The sequence below is a fragment of the Odocoileus virginianus genome, chromosome 4, assembly GCF_023699985.2.
Source record: "Odocoileus virginianus isolate 20LAN1187 ecotype Illinois chromosome 4, Ovbor_1.2, whole genome shotgun sequence".
In the NCBI taxonomy this organism is placed as follows: Eukaryota; Metazoa; Chordata; class Mammalia; order Artiodactyla; family Cervidae; genus Odocoileus; species Odocoileus virginianus.
The window spans coordinates 8,955,817-8,975,062 of record NC_069677.1 but is presented as its reverse complement, the minus strand read 5'-3'; the positions used below and the strand labels follow the sequence as shown (position 1 = coordinate 8,975,062).

At 36.3% G+C, this 19,246-nt stretch overlaps 1 protein-coding gene across 3 annotated transcripts in view; it reads right to left on the bottom strand.

Annotated features, from left to right (window-relative positions):
- The window catches only part of EAF2 (ELL associated factor 2), a 62,220-nt gene that overhangs the window by 8,229 nt on the left and 34,745 nt on the right, over window positions 1-19,246 (bottom strand). The window contains exons 5-6 of one of the 3 annotated variants that reach the window (XM_020916376.2): window positions 17,012-17,269; window positions 385-814 (exon numbers count right to left, since the gene is read on the bottom strand). In XM_020916376.2, coding sequence (XP_020772035.1) covers window positions 768-814; window positions 17,012-17,269 — 305 coding nt within the window. In that variant the 3' untranslated portion in view covers window positions 385-767. Of the gene's footprint in view, window positions 1-384; window positions 815-839; window positions 989-17,011; window positions 17,270-19,246 lie in introns of those variants that run through there. The other 2 variants (XM_070466051.1, XM_070466050.1) reach the window with 2 other exon arrangements.

The following is a 19,246-nucleotide window of genomic DNA, read 5'->3' as shown; positions in this document are numbered from 1 at the left end:
AGAGGAAGTATATGAGAAGTCTCTGTACTTTCTGCTTAATTTTGCTGTTAAACTAAAACTGTTTCTAAAAATAAAGTTTATTAATTAAATAAAGAAACTTGCTGTTCATTAGTGACTCTCAATCTGGTGTTTATTTCCCTCAAATTCAAAAATGTTACAAGTATAAAGATTATTTATCTCATGAACATAACTGCTTATTTTTATCTCAACAGCAAAATAAAAGGATTAAACAATATCAAAGAGATAAGAGAATGTGATAAAATATGTGAGGGATAACAGAACAAGTGTTTCATTAAAACAATTACTTAGCTTCATCTTTACACTCAATTTTAGCTTAAGTTTCAACCAAAGTTTAAGGAATATCAGAAAGGCTCAGAGACATAATTAAAACCAGGACATTTATTATATATCAAGTTTTGACATTTCACAATTGAATACAGGAGTGTGGTAAAACAGAACACTGAACTTGAACTTTATAACACCTGATCTGCCACTGGTTAACTAACAATACGTGGGCAAGTAACTTAAACTGAGTTTGTTTTCTCATCTGTAAAACCTCATAAGAGTTTTGTTAAGATTAGATAAAAACACATGAAAATGCTGGTATCCATAAAAGGTAACAAATGTAAATCAACTGAAAATTCTGAATCAGATTAAATTTATTATCAGAATTAGGATACATTTTCCTCAGTCTTAGAAATTTTTATTCCTGAGATAAAGTAAATTACCACATCTTGCAAATTTTATACTTATAGCTGAATATTTCTTCAGTCATCACTGTCACTTCCTGATTCACTCAGCTGCAAATCATTTCCTAAAATAAAAAAGCAAAACTCTAGTAATATTTAATATTTTAATGTTTTTGATAACAGATATTTTGCAATATGTAACCCCAAGGTGATCCTGTTTAGTCAGCATTATGTTCTTAAATTATAGAATAAGCAGTCTGATTATTTGTCACATCAGTAGTAACTCTAATTAATAATGCCTGTAAAGAAAAGACAAACCATTAGTCTTCAGCAGTTTTAGTGTCACTTGGTGTCTATTTTAGTCTTCTTTCACATACCAATATAACCGTTCTTTTATACCACTGACTTAATTACATGAGGAAATGAGAAAATGTAGTTTAACATAGGGGTCCCCAACCCCCGGGGCCAAGAACAGGTTCTGGTCCATGGCCCGTTAAAAGAGCTGGCCACGGCCTGCCACATAGCAGGAGGTGAGTGGTGGGTAAGGGAGTGAGTGAAGCTTTATTTCTGCAGCCACTCCCCATCTTTACATTACCTCCTGAGTTCTGCCTCCTGTCAGATCAGCGGTGGCAAAATAACTAATGTGCTATGCTTGAATCATCCCAAACCATTACCCCCACCCCTGCCACTGACTGTGGAAAAACTATCTTCCACAAAACTGGTCCCTAGTGCCAAAAAGGTTGGGGACCATTGGTTTAGAAGATCAGACTATTTTGAAGAGTGTAAAAGAGTTGTATAATTGTTTATTTAAAATTCAGTCAGTCATTAAGTAATATATGTTAAGAGTAACTCATCACTGAGTCTTTCATAATTCATGCACATGCTTACAGCATGGAACTTATATTCCAGTGGGGGAGACAAACAATAAACAAATATATAATGTAATATTTATCCTAAGTAGAGATAAATATTACATAATTTAGATGAGTATGGGGAGAGGGTGGGAGGTAATATTTTAGATGGGGGAGTTAGGAAAGCCTCCTCAGGGTGGGACATTAGAACAGAGATCCAAACGTAGGGAGAGACCCATGAAAATACATGAGTATGGAGGAAACTGTCCAGGATCAGGAAAAAGCAAATATAAATGCCCCAAGGCGGAAGCATGCTTTTTGTGTTCTCAGACAGCAAGAATACCACTGTGGCTAAACTAGAATGAATGAGGAAAAGAATGTTAGGAAATATATCATAAAGATATCCAGAAGACCACAGTGGGTAGGTCTGGAGAAGGAATGGTAACTCACTCCAGCATTCTTGCTGGGAAATCCCATGGATAGAGGGGTCTTGTGGACTACAGTTCACGGGGCCGCAAAGAGTTGGACACGACTTAGTGACTTAACAAATAGTGTGTAGGTCATGGTAAAACCTTTGAATTTTGTTTGAAATATAATGGGAACTCAATTCATCGTAGCTCATCTGGTGGTGAATCCTCCTACAATGCAGGAGACTCCGGTTCATCCTGGGTTGGGAAGATCTGATGGAGAAGGGATAAGCTACCCACTCCAGTATTCTTGGGTTTCCCTGGTGGCTCAGCTGGTAAAGAATCTGCCTGTGAAGAAGGAGACCTGGGTTCAAGCCCTGAGTTGGGAAGATCCCCTGGAGAAGGAAAAGGCTACCCACTCCAGTATTTTGGCCTGGAGAATTCCATGAACTGTATAGTCCCATGGGGTCTCAAAGAGTCGGACATGACTAAGTGACTTTCACTTTCAATTCATTAGAAAATTTTAAAAAGGCAACTGACTTAAACACTGTATATCAGTGAATAGACTATAATAGTGTGGAAGAAATATGAAATCAGGGAGGACAGTTAGTTATGAGTCTATGCAGTTTCTCATGTAAGATATAATATTGTCTTTGAGAAAGACAAATACTGTATGATTTCACTTATATGTAGAATCTAAAGAACAAAACAAATGAACAAATATATAGAGAAACAGAGTGACAAATACTGAAAACAAACAGGTGCCAAAGTGGAGGTGGGTAGTGTGAGGAGAGAAATAGGTGAAGGAGATTAAGTTGTACAAACTTTTAGTTATAAAATATATGTTACAAGCATGAAATTTACAGTAGGAAGAATATAGTCAACAACTATGTTAACATCTTTCTATGGTGATGGATGACAACTAGACTTTTCATTGTGATCACATTTAAATATATAGATTTAATACATATATATTTAATAAATGTATTGAAACTCATAGAAAAAAAATCAGGTTTGTGGCTACTGAAGGTAGGGGGTGGAGGATGAGGGAATTAGCTAAAAGGCAATCAAAAGGTACAAACTTCCAGCTATAAGATAAATACTAGGGATGCATAACATGATAAAAATAATTAACACTATTGTGTGTTATAAAAGAAAACTGCTAAGAGAGTAAATCCTAAGAGTTCTCATCACAAGGAAAAAAGTTTTTTCCTATTTCTTTGATGTTTTATCTACATGAGATGATGGATATTCACTAAACGTATTGTGGTAATCATATCAGGATGTATGTAGTCAAACAGTTGTACACTTTAAAATTATACAGTGCTGTATGTCAATTACACCTCAATAAAACTGGGAAAGAAGAAATAATATTGGCTTAGACTCAGGTGATTCAGGTGAAGGTGGTGATCAGTGGTCAGATTTAAAATTTGCTCTGAAGATAGAGCTTACAGGACTATCAACAGTATTAGACTTAGTGCATAAGAGAAAGAGAAAAGTGAAGAATGACCCCCAAGTCTTCTGGTCTTACCAAATGGATAAATTGTGGTATCATATACTGAGATGAGAAGCAGCAGATTACAAGACTGTGTAAGAAAAATCACAAGTTGAATTTTTAAAATGTACATTTGAAATACCTAGTAAATATTCAAGTATATATGGTGTATACAATTGTATATATAAATCTGAAGCTCAAGGTAGAGGCTAGACCTGAAAACTATCTGGGAGTCATTGATTATAGGGGGTTTATTTGGAGCTATAGGATTGGATAAATCTTTGGGGTAGTAAATTAAAATGGTTAAAAATTAAAAATAAAATAAAATGGTTAAAATTTTTTTCTATTTTTAAACTACTCCACAATCAACAAAAGCTGATATATTTTGAAGTTAATATCCAATTTAATAGGAATAGTTTTTAGGCTATATATAACTTGTTGTATGACAACTTAGCCCATTGCATGAACTCCAGAACTAATTACATGATTTGATAAAGAAAACTGCTAAAGATCTCACAGGACCATTTTGTCATTTTCAAGGCTTAAGTTTCTACTTATTATACAACTATTGTATGGCATAAGAATGCTCAACTTTATGTGATATCGGTACAATGAGATTCTCAAGTGACAGAAACTCAAATGTCCTGAGTTCCACTTTTCTTAATAGACTTCATTCTACAGAAGTTATAAGCACAGTATTACCAATGCTGTTAGTTGAAATGTTCAGTTATGTAGATATGAGATTAGCCTTTGAATATGAGATGCTTAGTAAAGAAAATAGGTTTTCAAATAAAATGGTAACTACAGCTTGGGAAAAAGAGTTTACCCATAGCAAATGCATTCTGATATCTAAACCAATGTTTCTCAATGAGAGCAGTACTGCTCCTTTAATAGATGTTACAGAAATGTACATGAGAGGTTGCTTGTCCCAGTGATTTGTAGATTGCTTTATAGATTGCTAGTGGCATACTGTGGAAGAGGAATTTTGGAAGCTTAAATATCTTGCAATGCAAGGACCATCATGCACAATAAAGAACTCTTCTATATTCTGCAAAACTTTTGAAAGTCCAGTGGGATATTCATGTACTTGTAAGATCTGGCTGTAATTTTAAGGCCAGGACTAATTGCATTCTTATACACTAAAAGTATTCTTTTGTATAGATTTAAAATTCTCTAAAATTTACAAGGGCTTCCCTGGTGACTCAGACTGTAAAGAATCTGCCTGCAATGCAGGAGACCAGGGTTCAGTCCCTGGGTCAGGAAGACCCCCTGGAGAAGGGAATGGCAACCCACTCCAGTATTCTGGCCTAGAGAATTCCTAGACAGAGAACCCTGACCGCCTCACATGGGGTCACAAAGATTTGGACATGACTGAATGACTAACACACACACACACAAAATTTACAAGGATATAACTATCATGTAAACTGAAAGAAAACTTTATTTTTTTCAGAATCTTACAAAGATTTTTAAAAATTGTTTTTGAAAACACAGCGATTGTCTATGCTGCTCAATGTCTTTGGGTCAGCAATACAGCCCTTCAAAATGTGTCTGTGGACTTTTGGACTCTGTGGGAGAAGGCGAGGGTGGGATGTTTTGAGAGAACAGCATGTATATTATCTATAATGAAACAGATCACCAGCCCAGGTGGGATGCATGAGACAAGTGCTCGGGCCTGGTGCACTGGGAAGACCCAGAGGAATCGGGTGGAGAGGGAGGTGGGAGGGGGGATCGGGATGGGGAATACATGTAACTCCATGGCTGATTCATGTCAGTGTATGACAAAACCCACTGAAATGTTGTGAAGTAATTAGCCTCCAACTAATAAAAATAAATGGAAAAAAATGTGTCTGTGTATGCAAGTCTATGAATATAATGTATATACTTTTCCACTCATTTTAACAAGTTAAATAAGAAATATTATTAACATATGAGTTGAATATTGTTTTGCTTCTCTTAATTCCACATATAATCATTAATAGTAAGGGCAAACATATAGTACTTTGTTATGTCTTCTGGCCATGCCTGAATAAAGTAGAATATATATTACCTTACTAAAATTTTTGTCTTAATATTATATTAATCATTTTCAAAGATATATGTGCTTAGATGATATCAAACTATTAAATTCATTTCACGTTAGTAAAAGGGACTTAAAATATGTTATGAAAAAGGGTGTTGAGTCTGCTAAGGTTGAAATGGGATGACTACAGTAACAGTAAAAAAGGGTTTATTTCCTCCTATTAGGAAACCTACAGTTTGGATAAATTATATCAAGAAAAGAAATTCACTATTTTTTAAAATTCCAATTCATTATTACTGGTATAACAAAATTGCTGCTGATCTCTCCATGTCATTTTTACATCCAAAATATTTCTAAATTCTTTTATTATTTCTACAGTTTGTTGATTCCTTTGGATTTTCTATGTAGACAATTATATTGTCTACAAATAAGGATGATTTTATTTCCTGTTTCCAATTCTTATTTTCATTTCTTTTACTTGTTTTATTTTATCTTCCAGAACCTTCAGTACAACATTGAATAGACATGGGGTGGTCCTAAGATGGTGGAGGAATAGGACAGGGAGGCCACTTTCTCCCCCACAAATTCATCGAAAGAACATTTCAACGCTGAGCAAATTCCACAAAACAACTTCTAAACGCTGGCAGAGGACATCAGGCACCCAGAAAGGCAGCCCATTGTCTTCAAAAGGAGGTAGGACAAAATATAAAAGATAAAAAGAGAGACAAAAGAGGTAGGGACGGAGATCCATCCCAGGAAGGGAGTCTTAAAAAAGAGAGAAGTTTCCAAACACCAGGAAACACTCTCACCAGAGGGTCTGTGGCAAGTCTTGGAATCTCAGAGGGCAACATAACCGGGAGGAAAAATAAATAAATAATTAAAACCCACAGATTACATGCCTAACGGCAACTCCCAGCAGAAAAGCAGCCCAGTGGCTCGCATCTGCCACTAGCAAGCAGGGGGCTAGACAGAGAGGCACAGGCTGCATTGCTTAGGGTAAGGCCTGAATGGCCCAAGGGCAATTTGAGGGAACTAACTTGAGATAACAACCCAGTCTGTGGGATAGTCAGAGAGAGAGAGAAAAAAAAAAGAAAGAGAGAGAACTATCCCACGAAAAGCCCTAACCTAAGACACCGCCAGGCCTGCTCACAAAACAAAGGACGGAGCAGAGCTAGCCAGCCTGAGACAGGCAGGCGAGGGCAGCCAGAGCCGGAAGGGGGCAATCGCAGCCCCAGAGAGGCATCCTCTACCAAAACTGCAAGCAGGCTTCATTGCTAACCAAGACTTCTTGGGATTCTGGATGGTTGACATCCACCGGGAGGGTCACAGCCAGAGATCAGCTCCCCAGAAGAGACACACCGCACACCTGAGAAGGCGCGCCGTTGTACACCCAGAAAATCGAGTGGCTGGGATGGGGGAGGCGATAAGATGCACACACCCCCGCCCCCCACCTGTGGGTGACTGCGCTCGCCACGCACCTTGTCACCTGAGCTGCTCAGACCTGGGAAGGCCACAAAACGCAGGCCCAACCGAGTCTATGCCTTTGTGGAATACCCGAGAACCTGAACCTGAGTGGCTTAGACCTGGGAAGTGCACGCAACCCAGGGCCCGCCTCAGACAGTTCCCAGCAGAGCAACCTAGAGCCTGAGACTTGTAGACCATGAAGGCATACACGCCATGGCAAACCCAGTGCGGCTGAGACACTGCGCGCACTCCCCACACACGCCAGTGATATTTGTTTGCAGTGCTCCTCCCTCCCCACAGCAGACTGAACAAGTGAGCCTAAAAAAGTGACCACCATCGCCCCCTTGTGTCAGGGTGGAAACTAGACAGTGAAGAGACCAGCAAACAGAAGAACCTAAAACAGAGGGAACCGTTTTGGAAGTGACAGGTGCAACAGAAAACCCTGTAGTTAGCACCAACTACATAGGAAGGGGCCTATAGATCTTGAGAAGTATAAGCCAGATCAAGGAACTATCTGAAAATGAACTGACCCCACACTGTCTGCAACAGCTCCAGAGAAAGTTCCTAGATATATTTTTACTATTATCATTTTTTTAATTAAAAAAATTTTTTTAATTTTTAAGTCCTCTATTACTCCTTTAATTTTCATTTTTATAACCTACTATTACCTTGCAAAAAAACCCCCTATTTTTAAAGCAAACTTCATATATATATTTTATAATTTTTGTGACTTTGTTTTGTTTTTTTAATATTGTATTTTTGAGAATCTAACCTCTACTCTAGATTTTTAATCTTTGCTTTTTGATATTTGTTATCAATTTTGTACCTTTAAGAACCCAATCTTCAGTACCCATTTTAACTTGGGAGTGAGATTACTGGCTTGATTGCTCTCTCCCCCTTTTGACTCTCCTTTTTCTCCACCAGGTCACCTCTATCTCCTCCCTCCCCCTTCTCTTCTCTACCCAACTCTGTGAATCTCTTTGTGTGTTCTGAACTGTGGAGAACACTTAGGGAACTGATTACTGGCTGGATCTGTCTCTCTCCTTTTGATTCCCACTTTTCTCCTCCTGGCCACCTCTGTCTCCTTCATCCCTCTTCTCTTCTGTGTGTAATTCCCTGAACATCTCTGAGGGGTCCAGACTGTGCAGAGCACATAGGGAAGTGATTACTGGCTAGCTTGCTCTTTCCCCTTTTGATTTCCCCTCTTCTCTTTCGGGTCACCTCTATCTCCCTCCTCCCTCTTCTCTTCTCCATGTGACTCTGTGAACCTCTCCAGATGTCCCTTACTGTGGGGAAACTTTCATCATTAACCTAGATGTTTTATCATTGGTGCTGTATAGATGGAGAAGTCTTGAGGCTACTGTAAGAATAAGACTGACAACCAGAGACAGGAGGCTTAAGTCCAAAACCTGAGAACACCAGAGAACTCCTGACTCCAGGGAACATTAATTGATAACAGTTCATCAAAAGCCTCCATATCTACATTGAAACCAAACACCACCCAAGAGCCAACAAGTCCCGAGCAAGACATACCATGCAAATTCTCCAACAACACAGGAACATAGCCCTGAGCTTCAACATATTGGCTGCCCAAAGTCACACCAAACCCACTGACATCTCAAAACTCACTACTGGACACTTCATTGTGCTCCAGAGAGAAGAAATCCAGTTCCATGCACCAGAACACCGACACAAGCTTCCCTAACCAGGAAACCTTGATAAGCCACCCATCCAACCCCACCCACAGTGATAAACCTCCACAATAAAGAGGAACCACAAATTGCCAGAATATGGAAAGGCCACCCCAAACACAGCAATATAAACAAGATGAAAAGGCAGAGAAATACTCAGCAGGTAAAGGAACAGGATAAATGCCCACCAAACCAAACAAAAGAGGAAGAGATAGGGAATCTACCTGAAAAAGAATTCAGAATAATGATAGTGAAAGTGATCAAAATCTTGAAAACAAAATGGAGTTTCAGATAAATAGCCTGGAGACAAGGATTGATAAGATGCAAGAAATGTTTAACAAGGACCTAGAAGAAATAAAAAAGAGTCAATATATAGTGAATAATGCAATAAATGAGATCAAAAACACTCTGGAGGGAACCAACAGCAGAATAACAGAGGCAGAAGATAGGATAAGTGAGGTGGAAGATAAGAGTGGTAGAAATAAATGAAGCAGAGAGGAAAAAAGAAAAAAAAAAAGGATTAAAAGAAGTGAGGACAACCTCAGAGACCTCTGGGACAATGTTAAATGTCCCAACATTCGAATCATAGGAGTCCCAGGAGAAAAAGACAAAAAGAAAGATCATGAGAAAATACTTGAGGAGATAATAATTGAAAACTTCCCTAAAATGGGGACAGAAATAGTCACCCAAGTCCAAGAAACCCAGAGAGTCCCAAACAGGATAAACCCAAGGTGAAACAGCCCAAGACACATATTAATCAAATTAACAAAGATCAAACACAAAGAACAAATATTAAAAGCAGCAAGGGAAAAACAACAAATAACACACAAGGGGATTCCCATAAGGATAACAGCTGATCTTTCAATACAAACCCTTCAGGCCAGAAGGGAATGGCAGGACATACTTAAAGTGATGAAAGAGAAAAACCTACAACCCAGATTACTGTACCCAGCAAGGATCTCATTCAAATATGAAGGAGAAATCAAAAGCTTTACAGACAAGCAAAAGCTGAGAGAATTCAGCACCACCAAACCAGCTCTCCAATAAATGCTAAAGGATCTTCTTTAGACAGGGAACACAGAAAGGGTGTATAAACTCGAACCCAAAACAACAAAGTAAATGGCAATGGGATCATACTTATCAATAATTACCTTAAATGTAAATGGGTTGAATGCCCCAACCAAAAGACAAAGGTTGGCTGAATGGATACAAAAACAAGACCCCTATATATGTTGTCTACAAGAGACCCATCTCAAAACAAGGGACACATACAGACTGAAAGTGAAGGGCTGGAAAAAGATATTCCACGCATAGAGACCAAAAGACAGCAGGAATAGCAATACTTATATCAGAGAAAATAGACTTTAAAATAAAGGCTGTGAAAAGAGACAAAGAAGGTCACTACATAATGATCAAGGGATCAATCCAAGAAGAATATATAACAATTATAAATATATATGCACCCAACATAGGAGCACCACAATATGTAAGGCAAATGCTAACAAGTACGAAAGGGGAAATCAACAATAACACAATAATAGTGAGAGATTTTAATACCCCACTCACACCTATGGAGAGACCAACTAAACAGAAAATTAACAAGGAAACACAAACTTTAAATGATACAGTAGACCAGGTAGACCTAATTGATATCTAAAGGACATTTCACCCCAAAACAATGAATTTCACCTTTTTCTCAAGTGCACATAGAACTTTCTCCAGGATAGACCACATCCTGGGTTATAAATCTAGCCTTGGTAAATTCAAAAAATTGAAATCATTCAAAGCATCTTTTCTGACCATAATGCAGTAAGCTTAGATGTCAATTACAGGAGAAAAGCTATTAAAAATTCCAACATATGGAGGCTGAACAACACGCTGCTGAATAACCAACAAATCACAGAAGAAACCAAAATATGCATAGAAACAAATGAAAATGAAAACACAACAACCCAAAACCTTTGGGACACTGTAAAAGCTAAGCACTGTAAGTGCTAAGGGGAAAGTCCATAGCAATACAGGCTTACCTCAAGAAACAAGAAAAAAGTCAAACAAATCACCTAACTCTACACCTAAAGCAACTAGAGAAGGAAGAAATGAAGAACCCCAGGGTTAGTAGAAGGAAAGAAATCTTAAAAATTAGGGCAGAAATAAATGCAAAAGAAACAAAAGAAACCATAGCAAAATCAACAAAGCTAAAAGCTGGTTCTTTGGGAAGAAAAATAAAATTGACAGATCATTAGCCAGACTCATCAAGAAACAAAGGGAGAAGAATCAAATCAACAAAATTAGAAATGAAAATGGAGAAATCACAACAGACAACACAGAAATACAAGGATCATAAGAGACTACTATCAGCAACTATATGCCAATAAAACAGACAACTTAGAAGAAATGGACAAACTCTTAGAAAAGTATAACTTTACAAAACTGAACCAGGAAGAAATAGAAAATCTTACCATACCCATCACAAGCATGGAAATTGAAACTGTAATCAGAAATCTTCCAACAAACAAAGCCCAGGAACAGACAGCTTCACAGCCAAATTCTACCAAAAATTTAGAGAAGAGCTAACACATATCCTACTCAAAACTCTTCCAGAAAATTGCAGAGGAAAATAAACTTTCAAACTCATTCTATGAGGCCACCATCACCCTAATACCAAAACCAGACAAAGATGCCACAAAAAAAGAAAACTACAGGCCAATATCACTGATGAACATAGATGCAAAAATCCTTAACAAAATTCTAGCAAACAGAATCCAACAACATATTAAAAAGATCATACATCATGACCAAGTGGGCTTTATTCCAGGGATGCAAGGATTCTTCAATATCCACAAATAAATCAACATAATACACCACATTAACAAATTGAAAAATAAAAGCCATATGATCATCTCAATAGATGAAGAGAAAGCCTTTGACAAAGTTCAACATTCATTAATGATAAGAACCCTCCAGAAAGCAGGAATAGAAGGCACATACCTCAACATAGTAAAAGCCATATATGACAAACCCACAGCAAACATTATCCTCAATGGCGAAAAACTGAAAGCATTTTCCCTAAAGTCAGGAACAAGACAAGGGTGCCCACTCTCACCATTACTACTCAACATAGTTTTGGAAGTTTTGGCCACATCAATCAGAGCAGAAAAAGAAATAAGAGGAATCCAGATTGGAAAAGAAGAAGTAAAACTCTCACTGTTTTCAGATGACATGATCCTCTACATAGAAAACCCTAAAGACTCCACCAGAAAATTACTAGAGCTAATCAATGAATATAGTAAAGTTGCAGGATATAAAATTAACACACAGAAATCCCTTGCATTCTTATACACTAACAATGAGAAAACAGAAAGAGAAATTAAGGAAACAATTCCATTCACCATTGCAACAAAAAGAATAAAATATTTAGGAATATATCTACCTAACAGAAACAAAAGACCTATATATAGAAAACTATAAAACACTGATGAAAGAAATCAAAGAGGACACAAACAGGTGGAGAAATATACCTTGTTCATGGAATGGAAGAATCAATATAGTGAAAATGAATATACTACCCAAAGCAATCTATAGATTCAATGCAATCCCTATCAAGCTACCAATGGTATTTTTCACAGAACTAGAACAAATAATTTCACAATTTGTATGGAAATACAAAAAACCTCAAGTAGCAAAAGCGATCTTGAGAAAGAAGAATGGAATTGGAGGAATCAACCTGCCTTACTTCAGGCTCTACTACAAAGCTACAGTCATCAAGACAGTATGGTACTGGCACAAAGAGAGAAATATAGATCAATGGAACAAAATAGAAAGCCCAGAGATAAATCCACGCACCATGGAACCTTATCTTCGATAAAGGAGGCAAAAATATACAATGGAGAAAAGACAATCTCTTTAACAAGTGGTGCTGGGAAGACTGGTCAACCACTTGTAAAAGAATGAAACTAGAACAGTTTCTAACACCATACACAAAAATAAACTCAAAATGGATTAAAGATCTAAATGTAAGACCAGAAATTATAAACTCCCAGAGGAAAACATAGGCAAACACTCTGACATAAATCACAGCAGGATCCTCTATGATCCCAGAATATTGGAAATAAAAGCAAAAATAAACAAATGGGACCTAATTAAACTTAAAAGCTTTTGCACAACAAAGGAAACTATAAGCAACGTGAAAAGACAGCCTTCAGAATGGAAGAAAATAATAGCAAATGAAGCAATGGACAAAGAATTAATCTCAAAAATACACAAGGAACTCCTGCAGCTCAATTCCAGAAAAATAAATGACCCAATCAAAAAATGGGCCAAAGAGCTAAACAGATATTTCTCCAAAGAAGACATACAGATGGCTAACAAACACATGAAAAGATGCTCAACATCACTCATTATCAGAGAAATGCAAATCAAAACCACAAGGTACCATCTCACACTGGTCAGAATGGCTGCTATCAAAAAGTCTACAAGCAATAAATGCCGGAGAGGGTGTGGAGAAAAGGGAACCCTCTTACACTGTTGGTGGAAATGCAAATTAGTACAGCCACGATGGAGAACAATGTGGGGATTCCTTAAAAAACCGAAAATAGAACTGCCATGTGACCCAGCAATCCCACTGCTGGGCATACACACCAAGGAAACCAAAATTGAAAGAGACATGTGTACCCCAGTGTTCATAGCAGTGCTGTTTATAATAGCCAGGACATGGAAGCAACCTAGATGTCCATCAGCAGACAAATGGACAAGAAAGCTGTGGTACATATACATAATGGAATATTACTCAGCCATTAAAAAGAATACATTTGAATCAGTTCTAATGAGGTGGATTAAACTGGAGCCCATTATACAGAGTGAAGTAAGCCAGGAAGAAAAACACCAATACAGTATACTAATGCATATATATGGAATTTAGAAAGATGGTAATGATAACCCTATATGCAAAGATAGCAAAAGAGACACAGATGTATAGAACAGTCTTTTGGACTCTGTGGGGAAGGGTGAGGGTGGGATGATTTGGGAGAATGGCATTGAAACATATATATTATCATAGGTGAAACGGATCACCAGTCCAGGTTTGATGCGTGAGATAGGGTGCTCGGAGCTGGTGCACTGGATGACCCAGAGGGATGGGATGGGGAGAGAGGTGGGAGGGGGGTTCAGGATGGGGAACACATGTACAACCGTGGCAGATTCATGTCAATGTATGGCAAAACCACTACAATATTGTAAAGTAATTAGCCTCCAATTAAAATAAATAAATTTATATTAAAAAAAAAACCATTGACTAGACATAATGATATTAGTCCTCCTTAACTTCTTCCTGATTTTAATGAAAATGTTTCTGTAGTCTCTATTAGTATAATATTGGCAGTAGTGTTTCTTTTTGTAATTAACTTTTATAATATTAAGGAAATTCCCTTACATTCAATCTTAAGTAAATGTTTTAAAATCAATAAATATTGGCTTTTGTCAAATTCAAATTTGTTGAAATGATCATATGGCTTTATTCCTATAATCTAGTAATATGGTAAATTATTATTGATATTATTTCAGATGTTGAACATACATTTCTGTGATGGGCTTTATTGGTTTGTGATTTAGCATGCTTGTTTTAATATCTTAGTAATTTTACATTCATGTTAAGTGAAATTGGTGTTATAAGGCTTTTTGTCTTGTTCCTGTTCAGTTTTGGTATTGAGATTATCCTAGAATTATAAAAGAATTGAATTTCTTCTCCCAGTGTTCTATTCTCTGAAACAGTTTGTAGAATTGTTTGTTCTTTGAAGATTTGTTAAAATTCATCTGTAAAATTATCTTCAGTTTTCTAGCATCTTGGGTATATGGAGATAGGGTTAAGGAGAAAGACACATTAATTGTTAATGGTTTCCTCAGATTTTCCACTCCTTTTTGAGTCAGATTGGGTAAATTTTATTTTTTTCCTAGAAAATCATCCATGTTTGTGTTAGTTACTCAGTCATGTTCTACTCTTTGCAACTCCATGGACTGCAGCCCACCAGGCTCCTCTGTCTATGGAATTCTCCATGCAAGAATACTGGAGTGGGTTGCCATTTCCTCCTCCAGGGGATCTTCCTGACCCAGGAATTGAACCAGGGTCTCCTGCACTGCAGACAGATTCTTTACCATCCAAGCCACCAGAGAAGCCAAAATCATTTGTGTTTATGCCAAATTTACTGAGATAAAATTTTTGTAAAGTTCTCATTATTAAAAGAAATAAAATATATAATTTTAACCACTTTTTCATTCCTAATATTGTGTTTTTTTTCTTTTTTTTTCTTCATCAGCCTTAGTTAGAAGTTAGTCTTTTTTTAGTTTTCAAAGTAACTTCTAGCCTTGTTGATCTTCTAATGTTTCTTTGTTACCTATTACACTAATTTCAATTCTAATATATAATATTTTCTTTCCCTGCTTTAAGATACTATTGTTCTTCTAGTTCCTCAAGTTGAAACTCTCACTCATTTATTTTCAATTTTTTAAAAAAGAACGTTTTGAGGCTCTAAAGTTCCCTATAATTACCTTTTAGGTGGCACCCCAAAATTGCTGAGATATTTTTGATATTACTTAATTATAAATATTTCATAATTTCATTGTAATTTCCTTTTAACATGTAAATCATTGGATATGTGCTCCAAAGTTTCTAAGCATGTATTTTGAACTATTTTTTGTTATTTATTTATATTCTCATTGTCTATAGTCATATGATGATTAATAAAATATGATTTCTTTTAAATGGTTTATTTGTCCTAGTAGAAAGTAATTTCATAAATGTTTTACATTTATATTCTTGAAAGAATACCTGCTTTTTATTTTTATATTGTAAGATTCTAGATATTTACTATTAGAACAGGCATATTCAGTCTTTCAAGGCAATAGAAATAAAACAAAAATAAACAAATGGGATGTAATCAAACTTACAAGTTTTTGCACAGCAAAGGAAACCATAAACCAAATGAAAAGACAACGTATAGAATGGGAGAAAATATTCACAAATGATGCAACTGACAGGGCTTAATTTGCAATATATTAATATCCTTAATGTTCCAAACCAAACAACCCAACTGAAAAATGGGCAGAAGATCTAAAGAGATATTTCTCCAAAGAAGAAATACAAATAGCCAATAGATACATTAAGAGATGCTAGACAAAGCTAATTATTAGAGAAATGCAAATCACCTCACATCAAACAGCCATCATTAAATGGTCTACAAATAAGAAATGCTGGAGAGGGCGAGAAGAAAAATATATACTATACTGCTTGTAAGATTGTAAGTTGGTGCAGCCACTGTGGAAACTAGTATGGTGGTTTTTCAGAAAACTAAAAACAGAATTACAATATGATCCAGCAACATCCAGAGGAAAACCATAATTCAAAAAGATATATGCAGCCTATGTTCATAGCAAGCATTATTCAAAATTGCCAAGACATGGAAATAATCTAAATGTCCATCAAGAGATCAATGGATAAAGAAGATGTGGTACATATCTACAATGGAACACTACTCGGTCATGAAAAAGAGCAAAATAATGCCATTTGCGGCAACACAGATGCAACTAGAGATTATCATACTAATTGAAATAAGTCCAAATAAGAGAGACAAATACCACACAATATCACTTACATATGGAATCTAAAAGATGACATGAATGGAGCTATCTATGAAACAGAAACAGGTACTTTGTCAATGCTAGTATTATGTGATAAGCAAAATAAACAAGATAACAGCCCTCTTGGAGCTTATCCAATAACATATAAATTTGTAAATGACAATTGATATAAAGAAGATACTGCTCTGAAGGTCTATAACAAGGGGATTTGATCTTGTCAGAAGAGTTAAGAAAGACTTTCTTGATCAAGTAAATCCTGAAATATAATCTAGAGAATAAATTATCTACATGGAGAGAAAGATATATTAGCTGAATAGACAGTGTAAGTCCCTGAGGAAGGTAGGTAGTTAGGACTTCTGTGTCTAGAGCTGAGAGGTGCAGGTGAGAGATGTATATTTACAAGTTATATGTATACAAGTATCGATTGCAAGAGAAATATAGAACTTATCTGAGGAAAGATTATAGAATAAAAAGAAAAACGGACCTAGAATTAAGCTTTGAGAAACCTGAGCTGTAATGACTGAGTAGAAGATTATAAACCAGCAAAAAAAAGACAGAAAAGTATCTTGAAAGAAAAGAGAAAAGCCAATACAGCAGTATGTCACAGAATCAAAAGAAAATGACTAACTTAATAAGAGGGTAATGGTGATTTCTGTTAAATTAATAAAAAAGAAGCCATTCTATTTAAATTTTAGATCATAATCAGTGTGGTTCCATTGTGAATTCTTACTTTTCCAATTACTCATGCTTATGTATACTTACTTAAAGTATTCATCAGAAGGCCATTGTTGTCATGATGTTTATTCTGACCAGACACTATCTCAGGAATCCTGCACTGTGGCATGATAGACATGGTAGGATGTTCTGAGATATAGTTCCCTGGATCAGGGGAGGATTTGCACTCTTCATCTTCTGAATCACTGGAACTATCCTCACTGCTTGAAGATGATGAACTTTTAGAATCTGATGAACTATCACAACTACTCATCTGGTCCATTAGACTAGCTTCTGCTTTCAGTTCTGAAAATTAAACAGAATTTAACAGTTAGGTCAAATAAATAATGTTAACTATAAATATTAAACAAACAATAAAATTTGAATGTGTCAGTTTCTAATGAACTTGATGAGGAATAAATAATGTATACATTCACAGCATTTTATGCATTTTATTTAAAAAGCTCCTCTACTAGTATAAAATGAAAAGTAAAACCCCACTTCCTACCCCATCCTCAAGTTCTTTTAATCCTACTCTCCAGGAATAATCATTCCTAACAGTTTCTTGTCACCATATATGTTTTAAAATTCTGCTTAGAAACTGGCATTTTAGATTTTGACACCCAATTCACCTGTTGTTAAAGCTTGAGTGTGGTCTTTGTTACCACCCAACCAAGAGTTATTCTCTGAAGGGGTAGGTTGTAAGATGCCCTGACTATGCTATTCTCCTTTCGTCTTTTCTGAGGTCTCTAACCACATTATCTTCCTCTTTTCATCTTTCAGAGTTCTCCTTTGGTTGTCTTTTGCATTATTTCCTGGGTGTATAGTTTTACTTTGTGGGAAAAATCAGAAACAGATAAGTCTATGTCATCTTGTCCCACAATACATTTTAAAAGACTGAATTTATACAGAGTGTGTTCTCTACCAAAAAAAATAAAATTTAAAATTTATAAATGGAACCTAGATAATCTTCAAATATTTGAGACATAAATGCTCTTCTGAAAAGCCCATGGTTCAAGGAAGAAATAAAAAAGATTTTAGAAAATACTTCTAATTGAAAGAAAATGAAACCACAATTTATCAAAATCTGTGGAATAAAAATAAAGTACATTTTGGAGAAAAATTTAAAACATTTAATGATTATGTTGGAGGAAAAGGAGGTTTCAGTTAAGTGAACTAAGCTGTACTTAAGAAGCTAGAGAAAGAAGAGCAAAATTAAACAAGCAGAAGGGAAAAAAAATAAGAGCAAAAAACAAGAAAGACAACCAAAAGAGTGAAAATAAATGAAACAAAAATTGATTGCTTTAGATAAATAATGTTGATAAAACTCAGCTGGATTTATAAAGAAAAAAAGATACTAAACATGAATTAGAGAAGGAAATGGCAACCCACTCCAGTATTCTTGCCTTAAGAAATCTCATGGACAAAGGAGCCTGGCAGGCAACAGTCCATAGGGTCGTGAGAGTCGGACATGATTTAGTGACTAAACCACCACTGCCAAACATGAATTACTAATACAAGGAGTCAAAGAGGTGACAGCACTACAGATCTTACAGCATTAAAAGAATAGCAAGGAATATTGCAAACTACGTTATGCCCATGCTGCTGCTAAGTCGCTTCAGTCGTGTCCAACTCTGTGCAACCCCATAGATGGCAGCCCACCAGGTTCCCCCGTCCCTGGGATTCTCCAGGCAAGAACACTGGAGTGGGTTGCCATTTCCTTCTCCAATGTGTGAAAGTGAAAAGTGAAAGTGAAGTCACTCAGCCATGTGCGACTCGTAGCGACCCCATGGACTGCAGCCTACCAGGCTCCTCTGTCCATGGGATTTTCCAGGCAAGAGTACCGGCAGTAAATTAGATGAAATGGATCAATTCCTTGAAAGGCACAAACTTCTAAGGTTTACTCAAGAAGAAACAGCCTGAATATCCCTAAAAATTAGGTTGTAGTTATAACCTTCCCCACACCCTGCACACAAAAAATCTCCAGTGACAGAAGACTTCACTAGTGAATTATACCGGTTATTTAAGGGAGAAATAATAGGAGCCTGATGCAAATTCTTCTGTATAATTAAGAAGGAAGGAATACTTTCCAATTCATTCCTTAGGGACAGAATTACTGATACAGAAATTCAACAGAGACATTACCAAACCAAACCAAACCAAACTCCCAATATCCTTTATGAACCTGGTCACAAAACTTTTAAGCAAAATTTTAGTAAATCAAATTTAATAATATATACCAGTGGTTTTCAACCAGCTACGATTTTCTCACGTAGGAAGACA